The following is a 21,414-nucleotide window of genomic DNA, read 5'->3' on the forward strand; positions in this document are numbered from 1 at the left end:
GACAGCTGCAGTTGCGGGTCAATACGCAGTACGCATAACAATAATACCCGAAACCCGAATTCCAAGATAAACACCATTTAGCGGTGGTTAGCGCGATGATGTGAGATTAAAGTGGACTTCCCCACAGCTCAGTCATACAACGATAATTATAGACTTATGCTAGATTTAAATAAAAATATCAGTATTATAGTATTTATTTACTTTTATTTGTATGTATGTATATACAATGTACATGTATAATAATTTAATAGAAATATTTTTCATCGGCCCATTTTCGTCAATATAAGCAGCGGCCCACCGGGAAAATCCCGGTGTCCCGGTGGCCCTATCCGCCCCTGCATACATGTAATCAGCTGGTACCGGGTTCGCTGATTAAAAACGGCTGCAACCGTTATGACGAGTTATTTTGGCATATAATATATATTTTGGAAAAAATGATTTAAATGTTAGTACCTATCTACCTAAGCTTTGCATATTAAATATTGGATAGGTTAAATGGAATAAGTTAAGTACACGATTGGTACAGATTGTTTGATGAATAAATACCTATTAAATTAAATCTAATCTGGTCTGTGACGTGAGTTTGACTCTTTGATTGTTTTGTTATTTACGATTTACCTGTTATTACATTAAATACGATTATTTACTACCTACTATAGGTATATGACCTTAGACTTTGAGAATCTATTTTTTTTTAAATCAGTTAAATTATGTAATATTTCATTGTTTCATGATCGTTAAATGGCTTATTCTTAACATTGTATTAGTTCACACGCATAGGTAAATGCGTCAAACATCAATATTGTTATTTGTTTCGGCTTGTAGACATTTGATTACCTAATAATAATATTTTAGCCGCAGTCAATTATAGTAATACGATAACAGTCTCGTACAATATTGGTCGTTGGACGTTGATACAGGCCCGAAAAGGTTTTGCGGTTAGCATAATACTCATCACAGGAATAAAATACAAATTAAAACCCTAGAAATTTAGTCAGTAGATGGCTTATTTCCACTAAACTTTTAAACAACAGTGGATCAATATTAACAAATATTTTTACAGAATAAGCAATAACTTTTCATATGAATAATAAATACGGGTATTGATATTTGATGTTGTTGTGCAAGTATATATTATATTATATACTTGCATCGGTATATTTAATTATCACTAATAATCAACAATAAATTAAGATTTTAATTAATAGTAAGCCGGTCTATTATTAAAGAGTAAATAATAAAATTATATTACCGTAATTAAGACAGTTAGATACCTAAATGTGAGTGCAATCTTTCTGGGTAAACTAAAATAATGAAACTACAAAAATATTTTTGTATATTATCATCATTCATTTTTATACTCTATGTTGTACTTACGATATTCAAGAATATAATATGTGTAAAGTATTTAAAATAATCACTGTAAAATACTAAAATAATATTAGTGTACTATACTTAGTGTATCTTGATTCATATTTTATTTTCAATGTAAAACACACTTTTCTTTGGTTTTTAGTTTAAAAATCTAGAAGAGAATTTATACTTAAGTATTCAACAAGAATATTGAATCCTAGATGATGTATAATATTTGAAAAAATATGATTTACATATTTTAAATTAATGACAAATATAATATAATAGGTAGGTAAATGTAATTATTTATCTACGTATACTGTTCAGTGTTCATACATATTTTGTTGTACTACTGCGTGTATACTACGGCTTGTTTGTCCCTCGTGTATGATAATAAACAATTCAATACTTTATATTAAATGTTTTAGGACCCAAGTACCCATTACTGCTACCTACTAAAAAAGTAGAAATTTATTGATATTATTGACATTCAGCTGGGAATATAATATTATTGGTGTTTGTACTGTGTACCTACAGGGTGAGGTGTATATAGGTGCATATTTTACATAATGTAACATTATCATTTATATACGCGTTATCTCTCCATTTCAGATAGCTATACGGTATTGAAATACGTTTAAATTAATTAATGACCGGCTAATGCACACACTACCCAAGGCAAAGTGCAAACCAAAATGCCACCTCTTCAACAATATAATTCTACGCCGGGCTCGAGATGCGCTCCACAACGACGATTGTGTACGCGCAGTTTTGAACTTGACACGCTCTCGGGAACACAGTTTTTATAGCGACGATTACCACTTACGCCTAATAAGGCTTACTCAGCTGCTAAGTCTTGTCAGATCCGATTCTGCTCATATCGACGACGACGACGACGACGACGACGACCACCACCACGACGACTACGAGACACGTTTCGTTTCGCAAAGGTCGTGTAATTTTAAGGTAATTCCTTTGGTTTTCCGATCGAATGTTAGCGTTGCATCATCGAAATTTCATTATTGCAGATTCCGACGATGAAGCTGAAGGACGTGGAATTCGCTCCCCTGTGTGTGCCATTCAGGCGGAGGCTTGAGACGCTCGCGGCCGCCGGATGGATTTATTTGGTGGTGTTCGGAGGACTGACCGGATGGGCTATCTTCTTGTACATTTTAATGGCCACACGGTTTTGGTGGGCAGCACTCTTATACGCTGTATACATGTATCTTGACCGGTCTGTTGCGTGGAGTCACCCGAACAGGTGAGCTATGAAATAAACACTATCAAAGGTCGTTCAATGAGTTTTTGGTTAAAACAATGTTATATAATAGTTTGAATCAACATTCGCCGCAATGCGTGAATAAAATACATCTATTGATGTTATTAGAGATACTTGTATTAATATCTCTAAAATTATTTTTTAAAGAATACCTTTTCATACAAAAGGAAGGGTACTTAAAATATTTACTGAATTAAACCCTTAAAAATTCATGTTTTGCGTTTATTCTGCTGTTATTCTAGAAATGTATGGTATAAACTATGAAAATAGTATGTGTATAATTCTATAAGACTAAAATATACTCCAAAATTAAATATAGGCTACGATTAACTACAGAGAGAAAGAGAGAGACATTAATATTTTTTAAACATTCATAATAAAGTTATCATTTCGCGTAATATTGGATTATATATTAACTCATTAAAAAAAATATAAGTTAAAAATATTGGTTCATGTGATAATACCCATACAAAAATTATACAATATTGTATATCTGTAATTATTTATTAGCCATTAGTTGGTTATTAACAAGTTAGATTTATTGCCAAATGGGCATTACCTTGAAAAATAATTGTAAAACCATTAAAAAACTTATACCTACTGAGTATTTAAAATTTAAATTTAAACTATTTTTATTAAAATTGTGTACGATTTGTATAATGGTATTAAGCTATGAGCTATTAAACATAAAAAGATTCTTTCAAGTTTCAAAAAGTTTCGATTGATCAAATAGGCCTTAAATATGATATTTTTTAGATATTGTTAAAATTGTTCTCTATTAAGTAAAACAGAACTATATTTTTAGTTAATATAAAAATTATATCACGTATAAAAATATATCAAAAATAATAATGTGTATTTTTGTTTCACTAATAAAATAATTAATATCATTCAATAATGTTATACTTTTTAAATGTTTTGTATTGTAAAATAATCGGAATAATGTTCTTTTACTGTGTTAGTAGTTTTTAGTTATTACTTAATATTGGTGCGTAATAGGTCAATATTCAAATATTAAATAAGTGAAAACAGATGTTTAGATATCAAACTTATTTCAGACTACAGTAGTATACCTATTAAAAATGAGTTGATTAATATTTAAAATTAATTATGACTCATTAATGCATAATGAATTTGTAATAAATATAATGATATCATGAAACCTTTTCGCATTACAGTGGTCGAATACACAGTATAGTTAAAAGCATTTTAGATTCTAAGCAGAGCGATAAATGCATTGGTTTTACAAGGAAGTGTGTTATTAGAAAACAAAATGTTTTTGTGTCCTAAGACACGTTTTATAATTAAAAAAATGCTGCAATATTCAACTTCGAGGGTTGTTTCTTGTAAAAATTTGATCTGTTTGGTAATTTATAATATTTAACTATTTTAAATGATTTTTTTAATTTGAAAAATATTTTTAAAAATCTTTGTCCATTCGTTTATTGTTAATTGTGTATTATAGATGTATACACAATTCATTTTTCAAAATATTTAGACTAACTATAATTATTAAAACTTATTTTTTCCGTTTTAAGGTACCCATAGGTACTCTAGGTAGGCATGTCGGTATTGATTTATAAGTAGCTAGCTGATTACATTATATTATGAAATTTAGTGATGGGCATAAAATCCGGATTTGAATCAAATTCTTATCAGGATTTGTTGAATTATTCAGATTATCCCGATTTATGGATTTGATTTTTTGATTTGATTTAACGCAATACATAACTAGATTACCTAGTTGTAGTGCTTGGAAAATAAGATATGTTTAAAAAAATCGTTGAAATTAGAAGTACATATTACTATAATATTAGAATATAAAAACGGGTCATTGAACTGCAAATTAAGTCGGATATCTGTAATCCAAAAATACTCATCAATCATCATGAATTGATTTTATAATAATTACCACCTATATACTATACGCGATTTGTTTTTGGTAAAAATAAGTTCACACTACAAAAAAAAAAATTGGTTAATAGTGTAGGTATGTATAAATTATCAAACATCCATATAAATATAGGCTGACGGAGTGTCTCCTCTCAGAATCGTTGTTCGTATACAACATTTAACACAATATCAATTTTATAATATTAAAGTGACATGCATAAACCGAGGAACACTAAATACCTAGTAGACATAGCATATCGATTTCCACCGTTTTTCTTAAAATATTTAATATATGTATCAAACATTTATAAACGCATTTACTGTACTAATTTATTGTTATACGTATTTATCAACGTATATTATGTTATGTTTATAGATTTCGCTTTATTAGAAGGTTGGGATGGTGGACTCACTTTAAGAACTACTTTCCAGTATCTCTAGTAAAGACTCACGAGTTGCCCGCCGATAAATCGTATCTATTTGCTGCTTACCCTCATGGTGTATTGTGTGCTGGATCATTTTCTAATTTTGCGACGGACGCAGGACAATTTTCAGAACTATTTCCCGGTCTCACGTCCTATCTGATAACGCTCAGTTTACACTTTTGCATGCCATTTTCTCGTGAAATTGGCATAGGTTTATGTGAGTATATTAGTTTTATTACAAAATAGCCCATGCATTTATCGAAATCAATAACAGTGGCAATATTATTGTTTTCACCATGGTATACCAATTAATAAATAATAATACTAATATGTTGCATAAACAATTATTATTACTGCACTGCAGCGATATCACTTGCAATTGTAAGTATCTCTATCCTGATGATAAAATCATAACACTAAGGTCTTGCAGGGTCGAAGCATTTCAGTGTTCGTTTTTATTTTTGACTTTTCGAGTAGGTTCTTATAAATCATACACAGTATACTATATATTCACATGTATAAGGCTATAAACAGGAGTGCAGCTGTATACCACGTCTTGATACTAAATGTTATTTTTCATGTTTCCCCATGTTATAACTTCAAGGTTAATGAATTTGACATAATAATAGTTTCAAATATTTTATTTGTACATAACCTATCTAGTACCAACTAATTATTTTGGTACACTCTCGTAGTCTCGTCTCACGCTGCCAAAAGACAATGTTATTATATTCGAGCCCGATTGACTGAAAAACAGACGATTTCGCAATTTCGCAATTTTATTGGTTTATTACATAATTTTTTTTTAATACGAGTCAAAATCCAATACAAAAGGTTAGGTTAGGTTAGGTTAGGTTAGCCCGTATTGCCGTTTTTATAAAATGTGCGTGTATGTGGTTCACATATCAGAGTATCTAATAAATATTAATTAAAATATTGTAATTTGTAACAATATGGTTATTATGATTTATTTTTTTGTGTCGGGCTCTTATTAAGAGAAGCCTTTTAAAATCTGAATAAGTCGGCATATTCGTTAATGCGACACAGTGGCTGTACATGAATATCCAGAATATCATTGACATATTGTATACAGTATAATTATACATTGATATGATTATGATAAATTAAAATAAATGAACTATTTTCGTAGGTCTTCAAGAATCATCTGAAAAAAGTTTGATGAATTTATTGGATAATAAGAAGGGTAACGTTGCTGTTCTTATGGTTGGAGGTGTTTCCGAAGCGTTCAAGTCTTTTCCAGGACCGTACCATCTCATATTAAAAAACAGAAAGGGATTTATCCGAGTGGCGTTACAAACTGGGTAAATTTGAAATATCAATAAATAATATTTTTTGTTATTGTTTATTAAAAACATAAATTTATAGGGCGTCCTTAGTGCCTGTGTTTTCTTTTGGTGAGACTAATGTCTACGGATTGGGCGAAGCGGAGCCAAATTCATTCTGGGATAAAGTGTTAAAACTTATAAAATGGAAAAGCGGAAATAAAGTACCAGTAGGACGTGGATTTTTCCAATATAGTTTTGGCATTGTGCCCCGCAGACATCCAATAGTTACTGTTGGTAAGTAATCAGTATAATTAATACTACTAAACATCTATATTTGAAGATATCGCAGCAAGTAATACAAATATACAATGTTCTTATTACTCGTACTTGTATTATTGTATTATAAATGATTATATTAAGTATATATAGGTAATACATTTTCCTATTTTATTGAAGATAATATTTAGAAATCAAAACAACTAATCATATCAATTTATTATAATATTATATCAGCTTGAGAATTTTTAATGGATCTTCAATAAATATAAATCATTCAACCTGGTGAGTGACTATATAAACTGACCAATATTAGGGGGATTGTTAAATTTATACCACCTTAGGTAGTCGAAAATGTTACTTGTGATTTACAGTTCGCACCAAAATAAGAGGTGTAGTTTATACCATCGTAAGTAATCGAAAATAGAGTTTGTAATTTCCATGAGTCTCGACGTCAACAAAGATTCCAACGAAATAAATAAACAAATAATCGAATAGGTAGGTACATAATATATATAAAAATACTCATTTTAGTGCAAATTATTACAAACACTATTTTCGGTTACTTACGATGGTGCCAATTACGGGTGAGCACTTCTCCGACCAAAACCTTACCCTTCCCTTTTCGGTCAAACCAAAAAGCTTAGTATATTTTATTATACTATTTTTTTTTAGTGAGTAATATAATATATACACATTTAAGCCATATAAGTATGTATCTTTATGATATATTATTATATCAACATAGAGATAATGTTAATATATATTGTCCTATTAAATAATTATTGATAAATGCTGGATATTATTATTAATTATCATTTATTTATATATTATACACATTTTATATAACTTATATTTTTAATGATTTTCTATACATGTCTATAATAATGTATATATTATTAAACTTTTTCTTTTGGCCAAAACGTGAACCAATAGAAAATGTAATGGTATGATTTTGTTCGAAAACGGCTATGCCCCGAGACCCGTGAACTCGAATGACATCTTATCTGGTAATCATTACAAAGTTTGACGTCTGATCCGTCGTAGTTGAATGTAATTGAAAACGTTTTTGATTTAAATCTAACGAAAACAAATATTTATTGACATATATATATTTTATATATAATATTTTGTGTAAGTCTTATTCCCTCATGAATAAAGCTTTTAAATGAATGACTTTCTGATTAAAAAAAAAATATTTCGTAAAATTGAGCAATAAATTATGTATTATTATTTTAGTCGTAGTATGAAATAATGAAAATAGCTAAGTCATTTTGGAAAAAAATATTAGTTACAACATAAATACAAACATAGTTACATAATTATGTAAATTCGTTCTACTACAAGAAATATGATTACTATAACCAATCTAAGTTATTATGTACGTTCCTTATGTGATTAAGTTTAATGCCTCTTTCAATGATGTTAAAGGTTTATTATTTTCATTTCGAGTCTAGTTGAGAGTTATAACTTAATTTAACCTTCAAATCAGAATTTTTTATTATACATCATAAATATTTGTATGAAAGTACCTAATACAAACTATATAAATTAGTTTAGAAATAGATTTTTTATAATCACAATTAATTTATTGACCTCCAAGATGCTCGAACACATAATTGATTTTCCCCATGTAAGTACACCTAAGTCCTACATTTTAATGACAAATATAAAATAGAATAACTATATAACATTTTTTTTAAAAAACTATGAATTACTTTCATTTTGAGTTATTTCATTATGCATTTTAATCTACCATGACCATTGACTGTGTTGGTGAATTGTTGAAACTTTAAAGGGAAGAAATAAAATATAAAATATAATTTATGTTTATCAATAATTAATGAGGAGGGAGATTTAAATTTAAATTGGCCCCTAATGAATTTGTCATTATCTATCTTTAAGGAACCAACTAGATAACATATGGCTGATCTAGATAATATTTAACATATATTTTTTTTATCAATTACTGATATTTAATTATTATTAATAATATCGTCAGAATCATTATTTATTATTAAACTTAAAGAATGAAAATAATTTGAGTTATTCTTATATGAGTAGTATATACTATATTCTATACTACCTTTATATCTAATTACATAGAAATATTGACCTTACAGTTTAAAATAAAATTGGATTTAAACTCCAATAATTAAAAATGATTACTTTTTCTTGATATGCAATAGTTCCTTTTCTGTCCCCCTTTACTATTCGCTTTCAACATACGGAATAAACAAAACCTCTGACCCCAAAAATTTGATAATAACTGATAAGACATTGCAATATAATTTAATCAACAATTAATGTTATTTTCAGTGGGTAAGCCAATTGATGTACCAAAGATTGTTAAACCCGAAAAAGAAGATATTGAGAAGTACCACCGTATTTTTATCGACGAGTTGACTAAACTATTCGAAGAAAATAAAACAAAATACTCGAAACATCCTGATGAAATGGAGTTGATATTGGATTAAATAAATTATGTCATATAATATTTTTTACAGTCGCATTTTCCTGAAAATTAATTTATAGTTATCTGATATTCTTAATGTTGCAACTATTTACTTGTTATTATTGTATTCCTTTAAACATTTTTTATTTGTTTTTAATTTACCGATTTTATAAAGGTGAATGAGTCTTAATTATAATTGAGTTTAGTTTTGTTTTTGTAATTGAATTATAAAGTAAATACCTTATTAAAATTAAAATGTATGTTTGATATTTTGTATAAGTATGTTTAATACAAAGAGTAGTGAAAGTCTATTAAGAATTTATTAGTTATGCCACATAAATTGTTCAAAATTCAAAATTAATAGGTAGGTACAGGTCGGAAATATCTTTGAGACTTTGTTCTAAATGATTCTATAGATTTTGATTGTTAAAATATTTAGATAATAAACTAACTAATAACTATAGGTTCTGAATTGTGAAAAATAGAGCAAAAAAAATGTAACATGTTCAGAAGAAAAAGAAGAATTCGAGATTGACGATTTGAGACTGTAAGGATGTTATGAATTATAAAAGATCTATAATATAATTACTAGGTTAATACTAAAATATAGTGTCGACCGTTTACACAACAAAACATGTTAGGTGTGCTAAAATAATGTAACTACTATACAGCCATTTTTGATCTTAAGGATTTTAAAAAATCAGAATTTATGTAGATGCATACTGTATCTATGCATTCAATAAAACTCGATATTTTTCATCTACGAGGAAAATCTATTAATCATAAATACGTTGTTATTAATAAATAACCACGACGACGAAAACCTTACAAAAAATCGGTTAAAAACACTTTATCGTGCATCAAACCCAAAAATGTATTCATGTCAAAATGTGTTTTGCTGTCTTATAGAACTACACCGCATTATATGGTAACTAGATACGTATTTAGCGTTGGCTAGGAACAATATTGCCCTGTGTGATGGCAATTTTTTATGCGAATGATGGATACACCTATTTTCGTTTAACATTGTTTGTAATAAATTGTGTTATTTCTATAGTTGTTTGCACTTATGAATTGCATGTACTGATAAATGGGAAAACATTGCAGTGCTAGCTTTCCTTAATCGTGTTCCTTGATAATACAATAGTTTTGATATTTATTATTTATTATGGAATGGAAGGGTAAATAGAATAAGACTGGGTCAACAATATGCCTAATTACGTTTATGATAACTTTTTAGAGTTAAAAACATTCAATTAATAATACATTTCATTGGGTCAACATTTTAAATACAAAGATTATAACACTACTTTATCAAAATATGTTCTTTTATTATTATTATTATTATTATTATTATTATTATTATTATTATTATTATTATTATTATTATTAATAATAATAGCAAGAGATTCGTTATTTCAGAAATACTAGCGATTTTGAAAATATTTCTTTTATATAATTTTAAGTATAGTTACAAAACAAAATCTTTAAAAAAATTATGCATTAACAACCTATTTTTTTATTGTTATAAAATGTTAAATTTTTATAAATAAATAAATTTATTTCTTGACCCGAAACAATATATTATTCGGTGTATTTTGGTTTATAAAAATACAATTTCGTCAAGTAAGTAGTTTATTAGTTATAACTTAGGTATAAACATTTAGTTTTGATGAGTAGAGTAGTGGACCAGCATTTTGTGGCGTATCCTTGTACCAATCCGCTCCGCTTATAAAAACTCTAGATAATTAAGTTTCGTACACTACTCATCGAAAATTCGATTTTTGTACATCGAATTACTACTAAAATATTGTCTATATCTCAAAATGTTGGAAACTCTTTGACTTAGGAAAGAAATCATGACATCTTCGTTGGTACAACAATGGTACTATTAGCTGTTTGAATAAAGATGATTGTCAGGGCAGTTAAAAAATAAAATATATAAAATAAATATTATGGTCGATTAAGCACACCTAATTAAGCTTTAATTAAGTCACGGCCGTACGAAATCGACATACATATAAATAAAATATGTGGTACAAAATACGGAAGTAAATATCCACGAGCGCATCAATAATGGAACAATAATAAGTGATTTGCTGCTTACCGTCAGTGTTATGAGTTAGGTAGATAAAAACATTTTTATTTTTATCTTATCTAGATTAATTAAATACATAGTCTATTTTTTTAAATTAAAATTCATACAATTTTTTTTAGTTAGAAATTCATGAAAATGTTTCTTTCTAGATCTAAGATTTGAAAATTTAATACAAGATTTCTCATAAGTTTGTCTACTTTTATAAAAATAAAAAATGTCTACCAGAAAGTCAAATTATATTTTTTTATACACTGGGAACGGTAAATTTATATTGACATATTATTAGTGTGTATTAATTGTATTAACAAATGAATACATTTATTTTATTATACATTTTAATTATTACTATAAGCTTCTGTTTATTCTTGTCTACTTTTTTTTCAGCTTATGTTTTATTTATATAATAGAATAAAGTATATTATACCTACCATAATTACTCAATTCATTCAATACACTTATAATATAGTAAAATACAATTGTGTATAATAATAAAATAACGTCAAGCGGATTGTACGGCGAACACACACCAGCCGGACACTTAAAGTGTTCAGCGAACTGGGGATGAACTCGTACACTGGTGGACGTAAAACGACGTCAAAATGATGCTAAAAGAAACTGCTAAATAATATGAAATAAATTATTGCAGGTACCTAGAAATATGTAGGAAATGGTTCACTTAGGTAATTTTTCATGAGTGGGGAAATAGTTCAGCAACAGCAACATCAGCAATAAGGTTGATAAATGATAAGCTCCAGTAAGCAAATGGTATTTATTTATGTATACAATTATAATTTTTATTCAATCTTCAGTCTTCTAGGTGGATTGTTAGGATGGCGATTGAGGATGGTGATTATTAGGGAACGAGGATTAGAATATTTTGGTTCGAATTGTGTTAAGAATGGAATTTTCGTACCAACTGTTGAGTTGCTATATAATTTACTATTATTGTGATCTGCAAGTCCTATAGACTGGAAAGCTTATATATAAGTCTTATATTGGAGTGCCTTGCTTGGCTTGACTCCAAATTTGTATTCTCTATAACCAGAGAGAAGATATAATTGTTGGGCGAGGTCATTAAATATACATTTTAATTTAAGATAAATTTACAACACATTTATTTGATAGTATATGTGCTTGATTGACCTAATATTTATTTGACATAAATATTTTATGACAAGAAATTAGGTAACACTCGAGAACCATTAGGTATGTTACAATTTTTGTACATTATTATTAAAAATTTAAAACAAAATGGCCCGTACAATAATGTGGAAGGTAATTCGTAATTCGTAATTTGTTTTATAATTGTAAGAGGCGTGAGTGGCGTGAAAAGTGAGTTTCCTATTGGTAATATTTAATTTATTTTATGTAATTAACAGTTATCTCCGCTTATTCATGAATATTTTATTTATTTTATGGTGTTTCATCATTAATTTGATATCATAGACAATTTAAGCTAACAATTTATTTCACTATTATTATTTGCATAGATAAATTAATTGTTATGTATCAGCTATAAGGTACCTATTTTAACAATGGCAAAAGATACTAATATTACTTGAAATTATATTGATTTTATGTTATGATTTGTGCCTTATTGGACCAACACACGTATGCATGGACGCTAAATAGAAATCATTGTGCAATGAAAGAGTACATTGATAAATAGTATATTAATTAATAGTTAATAACTCTTGTTCATAATATTGTAATCTGGATCAATATTCACAATATTAGATATAATTGATGTATGTGTGCTGTGTGTAGTTGGTTTTATTGTAATGTTTTAGACATTATAGATGCAAAAAAATACAAACTGATGGAAAAGAATGTTGCGAATAGAATAAACATTCTAAATATAATCTGAAAAACAACAATAATTAAATATTTTAAATGTCATTATCAGATTTCAAGTAGTATGTAAGCAACATCGAACTACAAAAAATAAACTTACCTATGTATTTTTTTTACATATAACTACATTTTATTATTTTAATTACTATATAGATATACATTTAAACGAAAACGTTAGTACGTGATGGATACTGTATAATAATATGTGGTCTGATAAAACATAATTTTTGCTTAATCATTATATGTACTAATTAGAATAATTATTTAATTATAATGTGCTTACTTGGTCTTGCCACTGATTGTCGAGCTTACATTGTTTATAGCCAATTGTTGTAAAAGAGACCGAGCTATGCAGCGGTATCCACGTCTGAGGAAACCATTTATTTAGTATGTTATCCAATTTTTTCCGCCACAAAAAGCTTTTACGAGCAACTAAATCACGCATCTATAAATAGGAATTTAATTATCTTAAAATTAGTTTTATGCGATTTTCAGTAGAAATTAAGTAATAGTATTATCATAGTATATGTCACAATAATTAATAACTGCAGTAAAAAATATGTAAAAAATCATAAATTAGTCGAATTCGGTTATGTCTTTGTTTATTTTGAAAACAATCGTAAAATATATCTATACGTTGTTTTCTCGAATTCTTTTGGACATCGGATAATGAGAGTTAGCTAATTCCAATTACTAATTGAATTCGAGAAGAATTAAAAAAAAAAAAAATTAAAACTAAAATAAATAAAGCTGACAACCGCTTTGCTGTACAGTAGGATTTGAGTATACCTGTTCATTGAGGTCTCTCTGCAATGGATACGTTTAATTTGAATTAAATAATACATTTTTGCATAGGTACGAAAAATGAATGGAGATAGTCTGTTATTCTATATTAATAAGTTAATTTATTCATAGTAATTTATTTTACTATTATATATATAGACATATATAGTATAATTCCGTATTAATTATACATACAGACAACTATAGCTTAAAATATCATAGTGTATAGGAATACATAATAATATAAGTAAAAATTTGCATTAAGTCCATCAACACATTTTTGAATTACAACAAAATAGCTAAAATTGCTTAAATATCCAATTTCGACAAAATTTTAACTTATCCAAAAAACAAAATTGTACTATATATGTACTATTTTAGATTTTTAATTTTAGTCAGAACTACTTAATATGATGAAAATTTTATCACATTTTATATCTTTCACGATTTCACGAGTAATCTGAATTATTTACTTTTTGCCCCCAAACTACTAACTAGTTCCAATTTACTATTAAGAACAACTCTAAAAAATTGTCTGCAGCAAAAAGTATCAAACACGAACGAATTTACGTCATTGTAAATACATCACCATATAGGTTTGTATTTATGATTGTAATCCACTCAAATATATTTTATTTCCTCTTTATATGTTTATTGTTAGAATTTTTTAGATTCTAATATCTTAGATACATTATTTGTACCTAATACAGTAATAAAGTAATACCTTTTTAATAAACGTACCTACTTAAAATGTAAAACTTATTCAATAATTATTTATTGAAATTCCATAACTTGTCATTAATTATGCACAAAGTAAACGTATTTAATAATAATATAAATAATCGTTGTGATGTATTTTAGGATTTTATTGCAGTTTGGGTCTTAGAACACCGTTGCCTTGAAATCCTAAAAATACTACCATACCAACACTTTAATTATTATTTTAATTTATTTATGAAAATGCATTGAATGTAAGTATCAACAGTAGTTTATACAGTAAGTTTTTTGCGATTCTAAATGTAAGAATGAATGTATTGTATTTATGCGATGATGTGTGTTTTTTCTGTCATCCAAATTTGGGGAAACAACTAAATATGATTCGACTTTCGACATCCGTATTTTTCCTGATAAAAAGTGAATACTTAATTCATTCGGAAGGTCGAAATTGAAAATTCCCAGAAGTTTTTAAAAGCGTCGGGAAAAAGTTCATAAGAGTTTTTCTTTTCATATCTAACATTAAAATTTTAATTGAAGATTCCCCAAAATGTTTTCTACTTTTAATAAACAAATGAAAGTTTAATGAAACTTATCATTCATTTTTTATGAGCGTTTAAATTTAAAGTTTTTAAGATATTTGAAATTAAGCAGTAAATTAATTTATTTTTGATATTTTGTTATTCAAAATCTTACAACGATAGAAACTTGAAATTTTCACAAAATATTTACACTAGCATTTTCCATACATGTAATATTTTTTAAATATTTTGACTATTTTTGCGCTATTTACCTATAGCCTTGGACATTTTTTCTTATTTTATAAATTATTTTTCGGTTAGAAATTCATAAAAATTTTTCTTTTCATAGCTAAAATTAGGTACCTATTCTAATAGTAAATTCTAAATAAATTGTTCTACCTTTATTAAGTGCACCGGAAAGTCACGCTATTTATAAACACGAGATAAATTCGATTTTTATAATTTTTTTTCAAATATTTAATTTGGTTATTTATACAAGTATCTTTGCTGGGATGACATAACGTTTCCGCTCAGAGCCGTTTTTCGTATTCAATGATTTATCATTGAATTAAAATATAACACACCCATTACATTATTACAATGACCTGCTCGACAATATTACTGTACAGCAGAGAGATACCCACTTCTCCACGTTTTTAACTTTTAAATACACAGCTAGTTATTAAGTCTATTGTGGTATTAAGTTTTTAGTTTTATACATTTTAAGTTGTATAATTATATAATTAAATGTATTATTTATAATTTGACTTTAAGGAAAATACTCAATGATGTCTCTGAGATGCATTACAAAAAATACAATTACTTCAATATAGTTGTAAAAAGCTAAATCACTAATAGCTTCTGCATCTTCAATTCTTCTTGATGAAAACGTTTTAATAACTGTTTTTAAATCATGGTCATATTCTTCGAGTAGTTGGTTCAAAATTGTACAATCTTCAAAGCCCTTCAAATTTAAAGAAATGTACAGTATATTCAATATGTTACGTATAATTGTATATGTATTTATTAAAACATTTAAAACATATTTTTTTGGATTTTATTTTATACTTACAGCATTCATGCCTTGACCATAAAAAGGTACAATAGCGTGAGCAGCGTCTCCCATCAACAGGAAATTATCATTAACGTGATATGGATTACACTGTAAACAACAGATGATATTCCTTTATAATTAATATACACTAAATAGTAAATAAACATTTATTGTACATTTTTGTGGCCGACAGCTCTTGTGGAAAAGTAGTACTTTTTAATTTTTTAATCAATATCCTGCTTACTTTAATAGAGATAAGAGTTCGTGCTTTTCCATTTGTCACTTGGTTTAATAAATGTTCTGGTTGAATCAAGTCCATAAAATCCTTAAAATATTCGTTAAAAAACCTTAAAATCTCTTCCTTTTCAGATTCTAATATCAATGGAAATTGATCCATTGGCATGAATAAAGTACAAGTCCAAGATTTATCTTTATTTGGTAATGCTATCAACATAAATGTACTTCTCGGCCAAATATGAAGATGACCTGGAGTTAAAGTATCCTAAACATTTTCATCGTTAGGTATTTCCTATATTATAAAATATTATTTTTAATTCTGTTTTTCTTTACTTTTGTTGCAGTTGAAGGTAAGCTTATTTCAAAATAACCATGATCTATATATGTCTGTGAATAATTAAACATTGGCAAACGAATCATATGTTTACGAATAATGGAATGAGCCCCATCGCATCCAATAATTATATCTGGTTTCACAGTTTCTTGTTGGTTTTCTAATAATCTAAAAGAAGTTTGGAACTAGTTATACGAATTTTCTTACAATATTAAATCGAACCATGGAATAAACTTACTTTTGAAACGTTAATAGATTAGCATTGAAATCAACATTGACGAGTTTATGCGAAAAGTTTAATTTCACATTTGGATATTTTTCTAGTTCTACAAACGATACGTAATTATATTATTGTGCTATTAAAATAACCAAAATATTAAACAGATAATTACTTGTTAATAAAAATTCATTGAGTTCCTTTCTGCTAACAGAGTATAAACACTAGAAAATATTAAATGACTCAACTATAGTTAATTGTTTTTTTTTTTATTGCTTATCATAAAGACTTATCTTGACTTAATCAACTAAACTTAGTGCTAGTACAAAAGAAAAAATACATTTTTTAACATTATGAAACAAATTATAGTCATTTTATTTTTTAAATAAATTGTATGTACTACGGAACTATTTTAGAATACTTCTTCCAAGTACTTTGGATTCTAAGTGAATGCAATTTAGTATGATGTATTTTTTAGTCAAATGTTTCAAATATTTAACATATTTTGAGCATAAAATTGTACTAAAAACTCTCACAAATTATTTATTTTATTAATATGCATATAGGATTACAATTTAAGAAACCCTGAAGTATTTTTGGGGCTTCTATGAATATTTCGAATAATATTTCAATTTTTCTCATTATCCTATTAAATTGATTATTTAAAAAATGGTGACTGACTTTTTAAATGTATTTTATATTGGCTACAAATAAAAGAAAATAATCTAAATAATTATAATAATCAATATTTGATTAGTAATAAAAATTATAGTTTTTAAGAATATTGACTAGTAACTATAAAAATGTAGACAAAATGGTACCTTGGATTTGTTAATATCATACATAATGCTATATTTATGGCCATCAATTGAATGGATCATTCGACCGTACATAGGTTCTGTTAGTTCTTCAATAACAATATTATCGAGTCCGATAAATTGGAGAGCGTTAATGCCTCTTTCCGACAATGCCAAGTTTATAGAACGTCCTGATGTAGATTTATCAAGTCTAATATCTGTAATAATATGGTTTTCTATAATATATTAATATGTAGGGGGTAAGTATTTATGCACACATAATAGATTTTAAAGTTTTTAATTTTTATATTCAATTCAAACTTAGATGGTTCTAAAGAGTTATTATTTAAACAATTAAATACCTATTTATTTTTTATGTGACTATACGTATTTCTATTTTTATTCATAAAAAATATTTTGATTTTACTGTTTAAATGTTTTATTTAATTTAAAGTGTTCATTATACTATCGTTATAAATCAAATAAAAAATTTTCAGAGAATTTTCTTCCTGGAGACAAATCCAGATGTCAGATATAGGGTGGAATCAGTTTACACCAATATTGACCCCAAATATAAACAAGATTTAAAGTATGCATCAACATTTTTAAAATGCATTTGTAATTTGCACCAGAATTCGATTCAACTAGATTATTATTTTGAAACTACTTGCACGTTTTGTAAGTAGAGTATAAGATATACTGAGATTTGAGTAGGTACTAACTAACACCAAATAAAATTCCCAAATTAAACTCATTTTATGCTGTTACAATTTCATATTTACTCGACCAGTGGAAAATGAGAAGTTTCCAAATTAGAAAAATAACAAAAATATTAACTTAATAGACAATAAATGACGACGTCGGTACTTATACTATCCGAGTATCAAAATTTACGACAAAATAAAGTATAACAATTAATATTATAGTAAAAAAAAGTTATTGTTGTTATTTGAGTCATTGAGTCACCATAAGCCCCTAACGAGGTTATTTACTGACAAAATAATCGAATCAATACTCGATAATCGAATAGGTACTTACTACTTAGATATTCATTTTGATGCAATTTGCAAATTACAAACACTATTTTCATTTACCTAAGATCGTGTAAGTTACATAACTTTATTTTAGTGTAAATTGCAGACTTCCGTCAGGCATACTTTCTTTTACTTGCAAAAATTTCGAAAAGTATTCATCTATGATAAGGTACTGATTTAGTATTAGTTAATAGGTATATTAGATACAAGGAAAGTTGTCGTCCATAGAAATTATTGTGTTGCAATTTCATAGTAAGTTCTTATTTTAATAATGTTAAAGTTCTACAATATTTCCGAGTTATGTGATGAAAACTAAATTTGAGAAAGTGATTCATGGCTAATGTCCATTTGGCATTGTAAAATTATTAGCGTTGATAATTTTTTTAAATAACAAAATTAACGAACCTTTAAAAAATTGTGTGTTATAATAATACATATTAAGTTATATTGTAGTACAGTCGGTATATGTTTTTAAAAAAAGGATTTTATTCTAACACTAATACAGTGAAACGTATAACAGGTACCCATATGTAGATAGGTCATAGGTTCTCAGATGATTTATATATGGGTAGTAGTATAAAAATGGTATTATACCAATAGGCAATGATACATTGTTTTGTACTATCTACAATACTAATTGACAAACTTATTCTCCATAGATATTGTATTATATATAAAGACTACATTACGTCAATAATTAGGGTTTAGAATAGGTAATTTTCATTATCTACGAAATGGATTTACATATTTTAATAGGTACTTGAAAAATAGTCTACCTGTTCGACTTTCGTAGACGGTAACGTCATATCCATTTTCTGCCATAAAACATGCACACAACGACCCAACCTAAATAAAAATATATTACATTTTTTAATGTCATATAACTTCATTTTAATAAATATTATTTACCGGTCCGGCTCCAACGATAGCAATTTTAACTCTTGAATGAGTAAACATCTTATCAGGTTTAAATATTTGTGAAAACTAAAATGAAATGAAGACTTTTCACTAGATCACTTTATACATAATATCGTAATTTATAATATACGTTTCAAAGAGGGGGAATTGTGATGTAACGTTGAAAATAATACCAATACACCCATCAGCGTAGAAACCGTATAAAATGTTTTGCAACTGTGAAGCTGTATCTATGTCCTTTGAAATAGTATATCAAGTGTGTGTGTATGTGTGTGCGTGCATGGCATTACCTTCAGGAGCAGTAAAATAGCTTCAATCTTCAACGTTAAGGGTGGTTTTCTGGTAGAAAATTGAATTTCAGTAATGCTTTGAGGAGCACATAAATAAAAGAATGTTCAGTATTTTTTTAAAAAAGAATCGAGAAAAACAAAACAAAAAATTAAAAAACAGAGGGAATATTTATGTAAATCCAGTTTTTGATTAAATCTACTTGATTCTTTTTTTCGCAATTCAAAACGGATACATGCAATCTTCACCAATTTTTTATACTTGAATTTATAGAAATGATATGACTTTTAAAATATTTTGTGCTATACTTGTAGAAATTTGAAATTTTTTTTTAGTTCTTTTCAGATAGTTTTTAGTCGATGTTGATACAACAATGTATGCTTAATCAAAAAACTAGGACATTTTATATACGGTTCTTAAAAAGTCTTACCTATAGCAATTGAAAAATATCGAAAATGCTTTGGCACAATTCGTTTTAGACGTTTGAAGTTCTGCATTTGATGAAATTGGATATTTATGTTGTAATTCAATAATTATTAACCATAGGGAATAAAGATATTTCGCTGTTGAGTTTATAAAATATATTTTTAACACTTTAAGACAAATTAAAACAAATTCACACCATGAACCTATTCACACCGTTCTTCGGTACGTGTTATCGATTTATAAGTTAATAACTAAGCCAATATATACGATAATAATGGCTTAAAATATTATGCTATAAATGTCATAATTAATATATTTTTGACATATTTTGTTTACACAATGCGTGCTTTATTGCAGTTATATATACAGAGGTAGGTTAGGTTAGGTTAGGTTATATGTACGAGTATTTAATTACTTTTTTTATTTAGTATTTAATTTGTGACGGTCAATGCAAATAAGTTTCATTAATATCATTATTGTGTTATAGACAATTGATATGATACATATTTCTTTGGCTGTGGTCAATTTTCAGTATCTCAGGCACTAAAAAATATGGATTGTAATATTTGCACCAATATTCAAATCAATTACTTTTTCGATAGTATAGATACGTACAAGTTTTGATAGTAGAGAATAAGATATTGAGGTATGATAGTTTTCGTCCATAGTTGCTTACAAAAATAAAATAATTTCAAAAAGTATTTAGGTACCTAGAATAAGCATACTTACCAAAGTATAACAAAAAGTTTAATCATATTAAATTTAAAGAAATGATAAAATGTATACATATATTAAATAAAAATAAATGTATGTATATCTATTTATAAATAAAACAAACAGAAAAATTCAATAAAAAAAAAATAAATAAAAAAAGACTTTGAAAGGCCAAAAACTGATCTAAAATCAAATCAAAACTTTTCTAGCCAATACAGAATAATGCATACGTATATTTTAAAAATCTACAGATTATTTTTGTTTCCCATGGTAAATTTTTGTTCAATATCTCAAATTTAATGAAACCATACTTATATACGCCATATTGTATTATAGGGTTATTGCTGAGAAATATGATCTAGGTACTTTTTTTTTCAGTGATACATTGAAATATTTAATTAATGTTGTAATAACATTGTACATTCCTATATTTTGAAATCAATACACGAGTTTAACAA

At 27.1% G+C, this 21,414-nt stretch overlaps 2 protein-coding genes across 2 annotated transcripts; one reads left to right on the plus strand and one right to left on the minus strand.

The window, feature by feature from the left end:
* Window positions 1–1,998: 1,998 nt before the first annotated feature.
* On the plus strand, window positions 1,999–9,236 carry LOC111036548 (2-acylglycerol O-acyltransferase 2-like). The gene is made up of 6 exons (XM_022318603.1): window positions 1,999–2,319; window positions 2,382–2,614; window positions 4,902–5,167; window positions 6,101–6,272; window positions 6,337–6,530; window positions 8,832–9,236. Exons 1-6 carry the CDS (start codon window positions 2,014–2,016, stop codon window positions 8,987–8,989), a joined length of 1,329 nt encoding a protein of 442 aa, XP_022174295.1. The 5' UTR covers window positions 1,999–2,013; the 3' UTR covers window positions 8,990–9,236.
* Window positions 9,237–11,820: 2,584 nt separating this feature from the next.
* LOC111036566 (kynurenine 3-monooxygenase) lies at window positions 11,821–20,391 on the minus strand. Its single transcript, XM_022318630.1, has 12 exons — window positions 20,247–20,391; window positions 19,520–19,594; window positions 19,387–19,456; window positions 17,601–17,794; window positions 16,955–17,003; window positions 16,801–16,888; window positions 16,562–16,730; window positions 16,236–16,493; window positions 16,010–16,099; window positions 15,761–15,901; window positions 13,203–13,364; window positions 11,821–12,928 (listed from the first exon to the last, which is right to left on the minus strand). Exons 2-12 carry the CDS (start codon window positions 19,565–19,567, stop codon window positions 12,839–12,841), a joined length of 1,359 nt encoding a protein of 452 aa, XP_022174322.1. The 5' UTR covers window positions 19,568–19,594; window positions 20,247–20,391; the 3' UTR covers window positions 11,821–12,838.
* Window positions 20,392–21,414: the final 1,023 nt, after the last annotated feature.

Source organism: Myzus persicae, unplaced genomic scaffold (genome assembly GCF_001856785.1).
Source record: "Myzus persicae strain clone G006 unplaced genomic scaffold, MPER_G0061.0, whole genome shotgun sequence".
Classification (NCBI taxonomy): domain Eukaryota; kingdom Metazoa; phylum Arthropoda; class Insecta; order Hemiptera; family Aphididae; genus Myzus; species Myzus persicae.

Excerpts from the sequence above, each read along its gene's own strand:
- LOC111036566 (XM_022318630.1), bottom strand. The coding sequence starts at position 19,567 with ATGTTTACTCATTCAAGAGTTAAAATTGCTATCGTTGGAGCCGGACCG. Across the intron at positions 19,457-19,519 it reads CTATCGTTGGAGCCGGACCG|GTTGGGTCGTTGTGTGCATG; the intron begins GTAAATAATATT and ends ATTTTTATTTAG. Across the intron at positions 16,494-16,561 it reads TACCTTCAACTGCAACAAAA|GATACTTTAACTCCAGGTCA; the intron begins GTAAAGAAAAAC and ends GAAAATGTTTAG.
- LOC111036548 (XM_022318603.1), top strand. The coding sequence starts at position 2,014 with ATGCACACACTACCCAAGGCAAAGTGCAAACCAAAATGCCACCTCTTC. Across the intron at positions 2,615-4,901 it reads GCGTGGAGTCACCCGAACAG|ATTTCGCTTTATTAGAAGGT; the intron begins GTGAGCTATGAA and ends TTATGTTTATAG. Across the intron at positions 5,168-6,100 it reads TGAAATTGGCATAGGTTTAT|GTCTTCAAGAATCATCTGAA; the intron begins GTGAGTATATTA and ends CTATTTTCGTAG.